The 14,789-nt window shown below is 40.4% G+C and overlaps 1 protein-coding gene across 1 annotated transcript in view; it reads right to left on the bottom strand.

The window, feature by feature from the left end:
* Positions 1-14,094, bottom strand: part of Gabrb1 (gamma-aminobutyric acid type A receptor subunit beta1) — a 422,689-nt gene extending 408,595 nt beyond the window's left edge. The window contains exons 1-3 of the mRNA XM_032916107.1: positions 13,538-14,094; positions 13,261-13,352; positions 12,773-12,840 (exon numbers count right to left, since the gene is read on the bottom strand). Coding sequence (XP_032771998.1) covers positions 12,773-12,840; positions 13,261-13,352; positions 13,538-13,617 — 240 coding nt within the window. The 5' untranslated portion in view covers positions 13,618-14,094. The remainder of the gene's footprint in view (positions 1-12,772; positions 12,841-13,260; positions 13,353-13,537) is intronic.
* Between the last annotated feature and the right edge of the window lie 695 nt (positions 14,095-14,789).

Raw genomic sequence — 14,789 nt, 5'->3', positions numbered from 1 at the left:
ATGATCCTACCTACTCCCTAAAACACTTTGTACTAAGAGATTTATGTACATTGTCTCATTTAGATTTCAATCATCACTAGGAAAAAACCATATATCCCATTTTTTAAGAGAAATCTGGGCTTTAAGCAATACTTGGCAATGAAAATCTTCACTTCCCTAGGACACTGCTCGTTCAAACATGTCAACCCCAAACAATTCTTAATTGTGTCCACATCGCTCTCAGTAATGTACATTTGCCTATTAAATTGTATGACCACTTTATAGTAAATGCCAAGAAAGCTGATCCTGTAATAGAAGAGGTACAACTAAAAATGGTGGCTGACTCTGGGGACTCAATCCATAGACTAAACTATGGAAAACCATAGTCTATTTACCCTGTATATTATGGAGGTACATAAAATATGAACTTCAGAAAAGTGTAGGGAGATGCACTGATTTAAACTGTCTTTAAGTTTGACGCAGTTTTTTTTCTAGAGCAAGAACCCAGAGAAAGTCTTTAGGATATAAGATGAAAGAAATTCTATCTGTCCCCTTTCCAGTTCTCACTGAGAAGTTTCACAATTTGAAGTACTGTGAATTCCAATTCGATGACGAAATGACATCATAAAGCCAAAATAAATAAATTACAAATCCATTGTGCCTAATGTGATTTCGTGTGATCCTTGTCCCTAATTTTAAAAGAAAAGCATTTATTATGTTTTGGAGATAATGATAAACTTCCAGAATTTGATATTTATAGTACTTTGCAATTTATACATCACATATACTTGGGCATATATTTGTATGCAGTGTGGCTCTCTTGACATTCATAGCCACCATAAACAGGGAGAACAAATAACATTGCTATTTTACAGAAGTAAGAATGAAAGGGATTATAAAAGTCAGGAAATTTATACTTAAGGGTATATATTGGGATAGATTTTTTTTTCTCCATCTTTATTAACTTGGGTATTTCTTATTTACATTTCGATTGTTATTCCCTTTCCCAGTTTCCAGGCAAACATCTCCCTAACCCCTCCCCCTCTCCTTCTATATGGGTGTTCCCCTCCCCATCCTCCCCCCATTAACGCCCTCCCCCCAACAATCATGTTCACTGGGGGTTCAGTTTTGGCAGGACCAAGGGCTTCCCCTTCCACTCTTACTAGGCTGTTCATTGCTACCTATGTAATTGGAGCCCCAATCTGAAATATTACCGTGATTCAATCCATTACTAATAGAGGGCTGAGAATGTTGCTCAGGTGGAGAGGACATCTATGCTTAGCATGCACAAGGCCCTGGGCTCAATCTCTGACATAATAAGAATGTTTCAAACATTACTTGACAGAAGCACATGAAGTAGGAGATAGTTAAGGGAAATACCAAGTTATGTTAAGAGTGACTGGACTTTTGTTATTAATCTAGTGCACTTTCCAATGATCAATTGATTTAACCATGAAAATAATAATGACTGAAACTGCAAAATAACATTACCTGCTCCCTTTGTCAGGATGGATAACACAAGGGAGCACAGTATGGTCTGCTTCAACATTCTGGCAGCAAGCAAATCCACCACAACTCACGTCCAGTGCTCCTAGCCACTATCGGGTACAACCGCAGAAAACTGCGGATCCCAGGGAAATGTTTTCCAACTGTGTTGAGCTTCCCTTCTCTAGTCATACATGAAATCTGGAGCCATGAGCAAATCTGTCCTCACATTCGATCAAGATATACTCTGGTATAATTCAGGAACTGGAAAGGAAGATCACTTTGGCCTCTCCCATTGCTATTTAAGTCTTGACAGAAATGAAAGCTGAATCTATCCAGGTTGCGTCATGACATTTGAAGGTGGTAGTTTGCAAGTCAGTGTAAAATCATATTGTGTGTTTGTCCCTACCTATTTGACCCATAGTTTGCACTCTGATCCCAAACCAAGCTCCATGAAATATAAATGGCCACGATGAATCTGAAAAAGAACTCAGGCAACTCTTCTTCTTGAAGTCAGGATGATGGTTATACAGAAGCATAACTCCTTGGGCTATAGTAATGGCATGCAGCAATGCTTTTGACTACACTAGGATGTGCTACACTGCAACCTCCCAAGAGGCATCTCCTTCTACAGATTCAGAGAAGCACATTTTAAATGCTTTTTAAAACTTGGTTACAGCACAAGTTACCATGAGGGTGACCCCCCCTCCCCTGAGAATCTTGTTCATGTAAGTGTGGGAGTGAGAACTGTAGCAGTAGGCCAGCCAAGACTTAACCTGCTTCTCCTATATTCTGCTCCAAGATGTTCAGACTGACCCCATTTCCTTATTCTAAATTTTGAAACTTGTGAAGAGCACTTCTCATCACCTTCGGTAGAATTTTTCACTTGGCCAGTATTCACCTTTGCAGCGGATATTTTTTTTTTCTGGGCTGATTGGCCTCAGCTCAGCAGTTGGCTTGAACCGAGAACTTTTGTTCCCACCATGATCTCTTTAAGATGTGCTGCATTGTATGGGCAACATTGTATGGGAAGGAAATAGACAGGTGTAAATTTCAGGGGTTAAAAATCTTTCATCAGCTCTGAATGTGGTGGTTGCTTTGGTACTTATAGGACATAAGCAATACACTCTGGATATGGTTGTTTGATGCCTTAGAGCAAACATAACTTAATTATAGCTAAAACTGTCAGCCAGGTATATATATATATATATCACAGCCATTAAATGGATTACATATTTTTTACTTTATATTCTCATAGTACAGAAAATCCTTGATTGTCTTTTAAAATCCAAGTTTTCTTATTTAAAAACCTTTTGTATTTGATTTTCCCTTTTGTATAAATAGCACTCATGCCCTTGTCACCAATCAAATTATTCTTTACAAATGTCTTAAATGTATTAAGAAATATTGATCATCCTGGTGGCCAGAAAATGGTAATTGAAAAATTAGAAGCAGTGGCTGTTTTTAAGGTGCATTAAAAGTTTTATAAATGCGTGCATATATGTACGAGGATCTTTGCTGTAAAAATATTCTGTACCTGTGATTCTGGTAATGCCTTATAATGAAGCTGTTTCTATGGAAACAGCTCATGATTCATGGTCAACATGTAACAAAATTGCAGAAGAAGTTGTAAGATATACCAGATGGCGAAACTATTAATTTCTGAATTAAAAACTGTAAATGCTATCACACTAATGATTTGTATAAGTAAAAAGTTCTGTTTTAATGTTAATAAATGTTATCACTAAGTATATTATATAGCAGGGGATTGAGAATATAAAGAATATATTCTGAAATATTCTGGAGGTTGTATTGTAAGGGAGGAAGATAAGGCTAACAATTATTTTATATGAATGGTCCTTAATTTGTATCGAATTTGTGAAGACTTTTAGAACTCCTGATTTTCTCATATGATCCAGACACTCTTTCTCTAGCTGAAATCTCTGTACCATCTAAAGAAATTGCTCTATATATTAAATGTAATTTGTGTGGGATTGAAAGTAGATCTAGATATATTTGCGTAGGAGAGAGGTTACAGGTGGTAGGAGGGAGAAACAATAGCCACCGACACGAGAAAATGTTCCCGGCACAGGTAGGATTTCAAATGATCTGTCTCTATGGAAACCACAAAGCCAGTTTTCTTGACTAGAGAATTGTGTACCATTCCCTATAAAATAATAATTTGCGAGGGGGACAAATTCTGTTCCTCATCACAATGCGTTAGACGAGGAGATGCTATCAAATCTATTCCCCTCCTTTCATGTCCCATGTAAAGTCCTTCTTGTGGGAGTCAGTGCTGGAAACATCCATCCTAACCTGCAACAACAAAATCAAAACATCTAATGCATCTGATCTCCAAATTCCCCGCTCAACACTCACATTAGCGCTCTATACAGGCAGGGATGGGACAGCCAACAACTAAGTGAAACCTCTTTTATTTTGATCTATTTCTCTAGCTGTTTCTCTTCATCTTTTTTCTCTAATGTAAGCAATGAAGTGAATGTATCAGCCTTTTCCTTCACATATTTACTGTCTGAGACCATCTCGTTGGTAGAGGGTTGCTGGATTCTTGCTTAAAATCATACCCAGATGTCAGTTCATATGTTTCCATTCCTCTGCAGAACTTCCAGGAGTCGCTTTTAATTTCCTGGCAGGTAAGCTTCCTTTCTCAGGGCACGCTGTCACTCTCACTTGCCCTGTCTTTATTCTCGGTCTGGCCTCATCACCAGATGCACCTTCTACAACAACTCACACTGCTCTCATGCAATTTCACATCGAAGCACAATGTTCCAGAAAGACTCTGAATCACTTTCAGAATGCAGTGGAGAAGAGAACAGATGCCGTGCAAATGGCTTTCCTACAACTCTCTTTTCCTCTGCTTTATAAAGACAACTGAAAGAGAATAGAAAGATCTCTTCCCTGGAAGAAGTTGATAGACATATACTAAATCTTGTTAGGGTTACGGCCATCTAGATAAACATATTGCTGGGGATAATTAAAGTTAACTGCATCCCACTCTTTGTTTTAGACTGGTATTTTATACCAACAACTCTGACCAACCCTTTTAGCCACTGTATTTTAGGGCCAAGGATTTTTCAATGTAGTATCCCCTTACTCTGAAAATATGCCACTCCAGAGAGAAGACAATAGTGTCTCTTTACTGGAGGTTTTTTTCTTTTTTCTTTTCTTTTTTTAACTGGGAAGAAGGTGGTCCTTGAACTACCACTTATTAAAGAATCTCAGAGAACACCCTAGACTCTAGCCTCAGTTAACTAACCAGTCAATAAATCCCTCAAATACTCTCTCTCTCTCTCTCTCTCTCTCTCTCTCTCTCTCTCTCTCTCGTTCTCTCTCTCTGTCTCTCTGTCTCTGTCTCCCTGTCTCTGTCTCTCTCTGTCTCTCTCTGTCTCTGTCTCTGTCTCTCTCAATGAAAGGGCATCACTACAGATATTAAAATTTTTTAAATGAAATCTAGAGGAGCATATAAGCAGTAAGGCACACCCCTAATCCTTGCTCTATCTAGAAGAGATAATAAGTGTCAGGTGTATATCCTGTATACTCTACCGAAAAGAGGGTGGTATGTAGACAGACAAGTATGTTTCGAGAGCAGTTTCTTTTCACACGAGTAAGAATATTCAATAGTTCTGTGATACAGCTTGCATTCACAGCTCAGTCTAATCTCTTGACAATACTCCTTGTGCCCTCTTAATTCTCAAAATAGTGAGTCACCTGTAGTTCCCAGAACACTTCATGCTGTTTCCAGGCATAGCTGCCTATTCACATGCCTTTCCTCTTGTTTGGAAGGAAGATTCTTCTATAGTCTATCCACAAATGCTATCTACTATTTATCTTCTAGTTTAATTCCAGGCATAGACCCCTCATGATGCCTTAGGTATTATTTCTTTGTGCTCCTAAAAGATCCCCTGCACATACACATTTATCAAATAATCCTCCACTGCATTGAGCAAACACAAGTGTGTATTATCTATTTTCCTCCATACCTCAAAAATCACTGAATATCAGGAACTTATAGTGTCATTCCCATTCTGGCCTCTACTCAAAAAAGACTGAAACATTGGGAGGTTTGTGCTGAGTAGAAACACCCAAGATCAGGATAGCTATTAAGGTTTCAAATATCTTCCAAGGGGCAATTTCCTATTCTTCAAAAGTATAATGTAAACAACAACACCCCCAAACCCCCTATAAGCTATATAATAGACATAAAGCCTGTTTTTGATTACTAGATTAATTAAATAAATGGTCTTAGGAAAATTCTCTTAAATTTGACATTGGCAGTAGAGTAGCAGGTTTCATGGGGGATGTGACTGGTGGCATGGTGCTTTGGTTCTCTGACTGGGGTAGGATGATGTTAACGAGACTAACTGCTCACTGCAGATGAAAAACCTGTCCTTTGCTTTCTTCATGTGACCAGCTTTGCCCCAAGTTACAGCTACTGGTAGAGATCAATTGTTCAGGTGCTAAGAGGCAGATGATGGAAGGCTTTTGCAAATTTCCTGTTCCATACAGAAAAGGTAAGGGACTCCAGAAAATTCACAATCTGCTGAAAACGTCTCTTCTAAGCACAGACTTAATCCTGAGAAAGATGGATTCAGTGTTCTCTGGGATCATATTGAAAGGATATACTAATATTGAGTCAACTATACATAGGTTACACCAACTTACCTTCCTTTATCCCAAAGGATAACTATGACATTTGAGTCCATTACTGAAACTTAAGCCAGTAGAAACTTTTACGTTCATTTTACTTTCAAAGCATTTTAACTTTCTGATAAAGCAACACTTCATTCGGACATGCATGCTGAAGATGCTATCAAGTATTTAGGACAACATCTCTCAACCTCAGGGTCATGGCCCCTTTGGGAGTTGCATATCAGATCCTGCATCTCAGATGATGCATTAACATGCATAACACTAGTGAATTACAGTTATGAAATTGCAGAAAACAATTTTATAGATGCGACCACTTCAACACAAGGAATGGTCCCAGCATTAAGGAAGGTTGAGAACCACTGGTTTCAGCAAAACAGTAAGACAAAAAGCACCAGAAATGTTCAGAAGTGACACTGAGATTCAGCTCAAGCAAATACCCAGGTTTTATTGTTTATTCTCTAGTCACCACTAAGAAAGATTTTAGAAAAATTGAATAAGAACTTCCAAGATATCTAGGTCTTGAGAATGAATGAATGAATTAATAAATAAATAAAAAATGACTGAATAAACAAACAAACAAATCAACATTTTCTTCCATTCCATAGCCAGTTTTGAGATGTATGAGTTTCGTTAACAGCAGAACAATATCTCCAGCACGAGTAAAATGGGTAACCTCAGATTAGAAATGCCTACAATATAGTTTTTACTTCAGTAGTCAACACAATATCAACAAAGCAGTAGTCAGGTTTCCTTTGAGGGCCATTGATGAGAGTTTCTTGTTGCTGTTGTGAATGTATCAAGAAAGAAAAGGTTGGTCTCATGACTGATCCAAACAGTGCTCCCTGACAATGCCAGCACCACACTCCATCATTGCCAAGGAGCTCCCAGGAGGCTACCGCTCTGGAGAAACCCAGTAAAGGCTTGCTGATTGACTTTCTGCCCAGGAGAATGGGATGGAAGAAGGCAGAATCTAACAGTGGAATAATTGTTGATTCTGGCACAGTCTACATTCCTAAAGGACAGCAAGTTTAGGGTATTTGAACTTAAAAGGCTGTAGCAGTCCCATGATTCCCTTCACTTTACAGCAGAACTTGCTTAATCCCAGAGAAGACAAAGTCTACACTCAAGTTCCCAAATTAAATACTAGGAACGCTTTAAACATTTACATTTGACTAGATTGGCAATTGAGGCTGACATGGGGACACTCAGGCTTTCAGGTTTTAAGACTGGTCTCATGTATCTCATTCTGGCCTGACCTTGCTTTGTACCCAAACATCTGATCCTCCTGCCTCCACCACCTTAATGCTGGCATTGTAGACATGTGCCACCACTATGAGGTTTTTTGGTACCAGAGAGTAAAACTCTGCTTCCTGTACACTAGGCAATCACTCTACTAATCTATCCATGAGCTACGTCCCCCAAGCCCTGGCTTCAAACTTTGACCTTTTCATGTGTAGCTCTGTAGCTTTGGAGTTTGTTTTTTGAATTTCCCTCTTCCTATTTTTTCCATGTCTCAGCTTTATTTTTTTAATGTATAGTAAAAGATGAGAATACATACCCTTAAAACACAGTGAAATAAGCAATTAATTTAGTATTAGTGAGAGGCATAGTCTACTCATGTGTATTATTCAATAAATATTTATTTTCACTCTCTTACATATTTTAATGTTTAATCTGTTCCTGAAATCCTAAAATTGCTAACTTTAATATATGAACTCCAACATTTTAAGATCTAGTCTATTTTTAATGTGATTCGAGGCATAGAATACCTGTTATCTCCAAACAGACAAAGCAAACTGTTTTGATCTCAGATAGTAGTATATTCTAGTGCAGAATCTGAAAGAGGGTCCCTGTTGAGTTCTCCCGTAAGAGAAAGGGTTGCTCATCTATTTATTTATCTACTGATGTGTGTTCCAGCCTTTAATTGGTAGTGACCAATTTGCTCAATTTCCAAAGGAAACTTTTATTATAACCCAAGAGAATGTATTGACAGCGGCAAGAATACATTTGGGCTATTTTTAACACAGCCGTTGCTGGCTGTTTGGTCAGGGAAAACAACTTCAGTGTTCTATATTGGGAAGAGTAAAAGTAAAGGGATTCTGGAAGGGGAAAGGGTGGTACTGTGGCTCTTGTGCCCAGCAATTTTTTTCTCTGCACTTAGCGCTTGCTGAGTAACAAGTATTGAAACAGGAAGACATCAGGTTCTACTGAACCACATCCTCTTGTTTACCTTTAATTACTAATTAATCTTCCCTTTGAGCACAGCCACCTAATAGACTAATGAGAACGTAACTTCCTAGAGAAAATTAAAAGGAAAAAAGTTCACTTTTACAGATAACAGAATAATATTCTTCAACTTTGGTATTCAACGTGCTGTCTGAACAGCAGCAGTTGGCATCTTGAAGGGGAACTAGAAAATACCAACCCCTTGCTTCCAATCACAACCTTCACATTCAGAATTTGCCTCTCATAAGCCTCGGTGTGATTGAGGTATGCCTTTAGGATTAAGAAGCTGAGTGATAGAGGAAGAAGGATTATTCAAGAGAGAAATTCTGATGGGTGTCTCTTTTCTTGAGCCAACTGGAGATTGTACCAAGAACCTATGGAATCTAATATTAAAGTAGCAATGCCAAGGAATATAAATTGATATCTGTTCAGTTTAATTTGTTTCTATGCACCATTTATAAATTCCTGTCTCCTTCACCCCCATCATTGTGGATTCTGTCTGTGATTCTGCAAACTCATTCATCCCTGTGAAAAGAGAAAAGTTTCAGAAAAGTGAACACAGGGGAGAGGCCACCTCCAGCAAGCAATGGCTTGTTCTGTGTCCGAGTCTGAGTCTGAGCTCCCTATGTGTATAGCTTTCCATGTGTGGAGACTCAGAGCCTCCTATCTCTAGCTTGAGGAAAGAAGTTGCATTTGGAATGCTTCTTGATGATAGTACCTGGCTTTTGCATGAGAAGAAATAGTTTGTTGTGGAAATCGGAATGGAAAGGCTTAGCACCTTGTTTGTTTATAGCCAGCATTGCTTTTAACCAAGATACTCCTGAAGGAGAAAATTTCTGCCTGGTACTGGCTCTTCTACTGAGCAGATGGTAGTTACTTTATGTGTAATTGCTAGGAACCCTTCCCTCCTAGAAACCATTCTACCTGCGTCAGTGTGTTTGTGTGTGTGTGTGTGTGTGTGTGTGTGTGTGTGTGTGTGTGTGCGCTCGTAGCACTTCATAGAAGTTCTAAATAGAAAGATTTGAAGGGGTGTAACATACAATAAATGAGAAACTGTGGCATTTTTTCCATATAAAAGTTTGGAAAATAATAGCACTGTGGTTACTTTACATCACCACAAAATCTATAATGAGAAAAACCTTTCATACACACACACACACACACACACACACACACACACACACAATGTGTGTGGATATTTTACATATATATGTATGAAAGACATATATATGCCTTTCTACCTTAGAATTATTCTCTAAAGGTTTTTAATTCACTGCTCAGAACTAATGACTTACTTTTCTCATATTTTACTTAAATAAATTTGTAACTAATCCATGCTAGTTGTGCACCATGATGTAATCACAGTAACAAATCTTAGGATTTCTGGCAGGTAATCTTTACCATAATGGTTTCCCTTCCTTTTCTTAATTTTGGTACACTTTATATCCTTAAATCTAACGTTAGTTAGAAAGTAGTCTTGGTATCATATTAGCTTTCAAATGGGCAATATTATAAACAGATTTTTGGAACATATTTTACTTAGACAAGCACAAAAGGGACAAGAATTAACAGAGCCCTAGTTCTCTAACTCATTAATTTAATGCATAATTATCGCGCCACGTTCCCAGCCATAAAATGGGTTATAACAAATAATGACCAAAAATGTGCACATTAATTAGCAATGTTGCAGTAATGGACTAATGTACATTTCACTAACTACTGGTTGGGTTAATTTAATATCAATTCTTATTTTGTTTTCAATTTCTAGAAAATTCCCCATCATACAATCACATGTAAATCAGTGTCCATCAAGGCACAGAATCATGCATAATAACAAGCTAAAAATCCTATAACCCTATTTCCTGTAGACTTTCAGTTCTACTTATAGGGCCCCAAGCGTGTTGCAGAGAAGACTCTTCTTGGTAAGGGGTTGGGGTGGGACTAACTATCCCTGTTCTGGATACAGCATCCTCTCAACCTTTCAAGAGAAAAAAATACTCTCTGAATTTCCCTTGTCCTTACTTATTTCCCTTGTATTCATTTCAACAGTTTGTCATAGATAAATAAAACCCGAGTCTTGTCAGTAGCCCCCATTAAAGGGAGAAGAACACACAAAGCAAGCTTTCTCGTTTCCCAGCTTTCAGTAGTCATTATTTGCTTATGTCTCTGATGTCATCGTGAAACACAATGAATACTTAGGTAAAGAGCATTATCGGAGGTTTATCTGTGAGTAACTACATAAAACAAAAAACAAGTGCCCATGTCATGAGGTAGTCAGCAAACAGACTGTTGTTCAGTCATTAGGAGAAGGTGTTCTACGCTACTTTGTTTAGATGAGATCCTTCTCAGCTTGTATATGAATTCATCCCAATGATGAGTCAGAGCTTCTTGTTATATCCAATATATAAAAGAATATATTTTATAATATAGCTAAAAGAATGCAAAAAGTATGTATATAGATTGTGTTTGAGAGCCTGTGTGTGTGTGCGCGCGCACACATATGTGCATGCGTGCATATCTGTATTTGGTGTTGGGAGTCCACCTTAGTGCCCTTCAGTTCTGGAAATATAAGTATCCTAACACAGTGACATAGACCCCTGCATAGGGGAACAGCTTGCTTTCTGAGGTCTCTGAATCTTCTACATCATAAATATCTATGGAGATATTTACAGGATGCCACATAAATGATTGAGCAGGAAAATGTTATCATAATATATCTGTATTGGCACTAATTGCTAAGCTAATACATTGTCCAGTGTATCCGGCTGCGTTTGCGACCATGGGCCACCGTTCTGCCGTGTGCACATCTTATCCTGCTCTTCTGAATGTTTGTAAATAGTAGCTTTGTGGCAATAGCATGCATGGAAACAGGATTTTGGTCTCTTAAACGTTTTTTGCTTAGTAAAAACATCCACTTTTTAAAATCAAATTTGAAAAATGGATTTCTTTTTCAGTGTAGTAGTAAAAACAACACTTGAAATATTATTTGAAACAATCTGAGACATTATAACATAGCATTTTAAATAAGCCACTTCAGACAGAGTTTCAACTCTGCTCTCCCCACCATCACACATTTTATCCTTAGATCATCCATTGAATGATCTATAAATGTATTTATTGCCTCCTGACAGAATCTAAAAGATGGAAAGGAAAATTATTTTTATCCCCCCTCCCGAAAAGGAAAATTCTTAAACCCTTAGCATATTACAGTAAAAATGCCCCACTAGGAATGGAACGAACAACAATGACTGTTCCAGAGAGAAAATCCTAAGGATCCCAGTCTAAGTTACTCAGCATATCTATATTTCAGTTGCTGGAATTATTTCTCTTTCGGGAGTGGAATAAAATGGCATTTTGTTCCTGTTGATCTAGCTGTTCCCTGGGTGGTGGGTTCTAGAAAAGCAACAGGCGTGCCCTTCCTGAACTCTAACAAGAAAAACGGGCTTCCGGGGGGTTGAATGAAAACAACCAACAGCAGAAGAGGCTGCTCTGACTTGAATGCCTTTATCCCTTTTACCACAGCCCCAGAGAAAGATATGCTAAGATGAGCGATGAGCAGACCGGGAAGGATGAGAAGCAGGAAGGGAGGAGCGGGGTGGGGGAGGAAACAATGGTAAAGTGTAGGTCCCTTAAAATTATTGACTATAATAATACAACCCTCCCCCACCTCAGTCCTGTTAATCATCAGATCTCTATTTTTTCTGCCCAGGTTTCTAGAATAAAGCAAAGCCATATGACTTGGCTGATTCGCCTCCAACTTAAAACTTGCAAGCTACAGGAAGACAAACACATGAGCCCTCTCCTGGGTCCAGAATGCTTAGAAGCCAGCTTGGGCACGTCTGCTGTTAGCAATCCTGAACTGTTCGTCTCAGCCTGTTGCTCTTGCCACACTCCGCGCTGGATTCGGTGGTAGGGAGGGGACACTTGCGAGCCCTGCCAGCCTGGTGGCTGAGCTGGGTGGGTTGGGGCTTCCAGGCAGCTGGGGCTGTGAAGATTGTGGGGGCCGTGCCTGGCCACAGCTGGCTGCGAACCCCTAGTCCGGGGGACCCCAGTGTACGCCACCTGGCCGCCGGCAGATGGTGCCCTGAACATCCCGACACTCAGGGAGACCCGGCTAAAGTAAGGCTCAGACTCCGCCCCAGCCAAGCCACCGGAGCAACAGTCCCCCTTCCTTCCCAAAATAGTGCGGAGTACGTCTCCTTCGGAACACTGCAGTAGCCCTGTGTGTCGAAAATACAAACTGTGGGGAGACCGACAGTGTGTGTACTGTGGAGTGGGGCGTACGCGTGGAGTGGGACCCTGGGGACCAGGGCGGAGGTGACCACCAATGAAAAGCAGAGGACGGGGGACAGGTTCATTTCGCAGCTGCGTAAGCTCGGCCGGCCGCGGAGCCCTTGGGGAGGCCACTCACCATATTCACTTCCGAGACCATGTCTATGCTGGCGACATCGATCCGCATCCCGACGTCCACCGGGGGCCCTGCCGGGGAGGTGGACCACAGAAAAGACAGTCTTTGAGTGGCAGGGAACTGAGGGGACATAGGGGGCTTCCCAGATCTTATGACAGATTTAAGCAGGCTCCCTCCCTACCCCTTTTCTGTTGTAGGGGACAGCCCAAGAAAACAGGTGTGGGCACACGCGTGATGCAGTGACAGTGCAGAGGGTGTGTCGGGTTGAGGAGAGGGACAGCTCAGCCTGAAGATGCGTCCACCTGAGATTGGGGATAGTGCGTGTGTGAGCGTGTGTGTGTGTGTGTGTGTGTGTGTGTGTGTGTGTGTGTGTGTGCGGGGTGTAGTATTGCACGCTTACAGAAACGGTAAAATGGGGAAGGAGGCATTATATCTGACAGAAAAGGTGAACTAGGGATGGGTTACAGGTTGAAAAAAAAATGAAGCATTACCTCCAAAGTCAGGCCGCAAGCGAATGTCATATCCTTTGAGCAATCGGTCCACTGTCTCTTTCACGTATGACATGTTGCTGGGTTCATTGGAGCTGAAGGGAAGAAGTAGGGACCGTATTCAGAATGATCACAAACTGCAGACAGACATAAAAAAAGATCCAGGCACACCTACCCCCAAATAACAAGATACACAATCCAAGCAGGCACGGGGAAGAAAAAAAAAAGGAAGAAAGAAAAACACCAAGGGAAAAAAGAGAGATTGAGGCAGGCAGCTCACCTGTGTGCACAACAAACCATGGCAACCATCACAGGAAAAGAGAGAAGCCCCAAACTCTCTCGATTTTGTACTGTCCACATTACTAACTCTGATGAAAGAATTGTCTTTTCTGCGAAGATTCAAGGAATGCAACTTAGTCGGCGGCTGGGCAGTAATTCCCGAATGGACCTGCGCATGCGCAGAGGGTACTCACTACCAAAAGACACCTTGTGCCTTGCAAACAATATTCCTAGTGGAACAGGCAACAGATTTCAATCCCTTTAAAGTTCCTGTCTGAGGTGCTCCGCGTTCTCTGGGTAGTGGAATACAACCTGCTGTCTCTATGCAAAGGAGCCAATGTGCCTGTGTGTACCCAGTTTTCCTGCGCTGTGGTTTGCTGCGTTCTTTTCCCTCCTGTCCTAAACTTGATTTTTTTTCTTTTTTCTTTATTCCTTTCCTTTCCTTTCCTTTTCTTTCTTTCTTTCTTTTTTTTTTTTAAACTGGGCTTTCAATGATCTGGCTAAGGCTGTCTGTGATTGTCATCTATTGTTGAGAGTTGTAGGAACAAGTCTGGAGGGTAGTAGAGGAGGGGAGGGTGCTGGAGAGGGGAGTGGGCAGCGCCAGCCCGGAAAAGGAGGGGGTGGGGCGGGGAGGAAAAGCAGGGAGGGTTTGGGAGTCTGGTAATCTCGTCCTCTTCTGAGGTAACCAGGGCAGCAGCAGGCTTGGTGCAGTGCTTGTAGGGGTTAGGAGGAGAGGGAGGACTAACTTTTAAATGTACTCTTCTTCCCCATTTCCATCAATAGATTTGGAATGGGAAGTGAGGGAAAGAAGGATGGGGTACTCCTGGCGACAGATCTTTTTCCAGGACCTTTGCTGGCAAATCTTGTAGTTTTTAGTAGCCAGAGTTTCTTGCTTATAACTGCCAGTGTGCTAGCTCCTGTTGTAAATCCCTAAATAAAACATTAAACATCCTAAGTCTAACATGCGCTATGCAGCTCTGGAGAAGCCAATCTCCTTTGAAATAAAGGGAGGTTAGTAAATACAATTTCGTAAATACTACCAAAAGCACGTTAGGTGGTTGGAGACACTGGGATAAGCTCATGTCCTTGGTTAAATAGCACATGTCAAGTCTTCATTCTGAAACTTAGAGTAGACTTAAGAGGATTTCTGGCCTACAGAAATTCAGAAACTCCTTACAAACATAAGCAAAAGAGAAACCACTGCATCCTTAGATTGTCTCTGCAAACTGAAGAATTATTATCCTACCAAGAAG

The sequence above is a fragment of the Rattus rattus genome, chromosome 11, assembly GCF_011064425.1.
Source record: "Rattus rattus isolate New Zealand chromosome 11, Rrattus_CSIRO_v1, whole genome shotgun sequence".
Lineage (NCBI taxonomy): Eukaryota > Metazoa > Chordata > Mammalia > Rodentia > Muridae > Rattus > Rattus rattus.
This window is presented reverse-complemented; position numbering and strand designations above follow the sequence as displayed.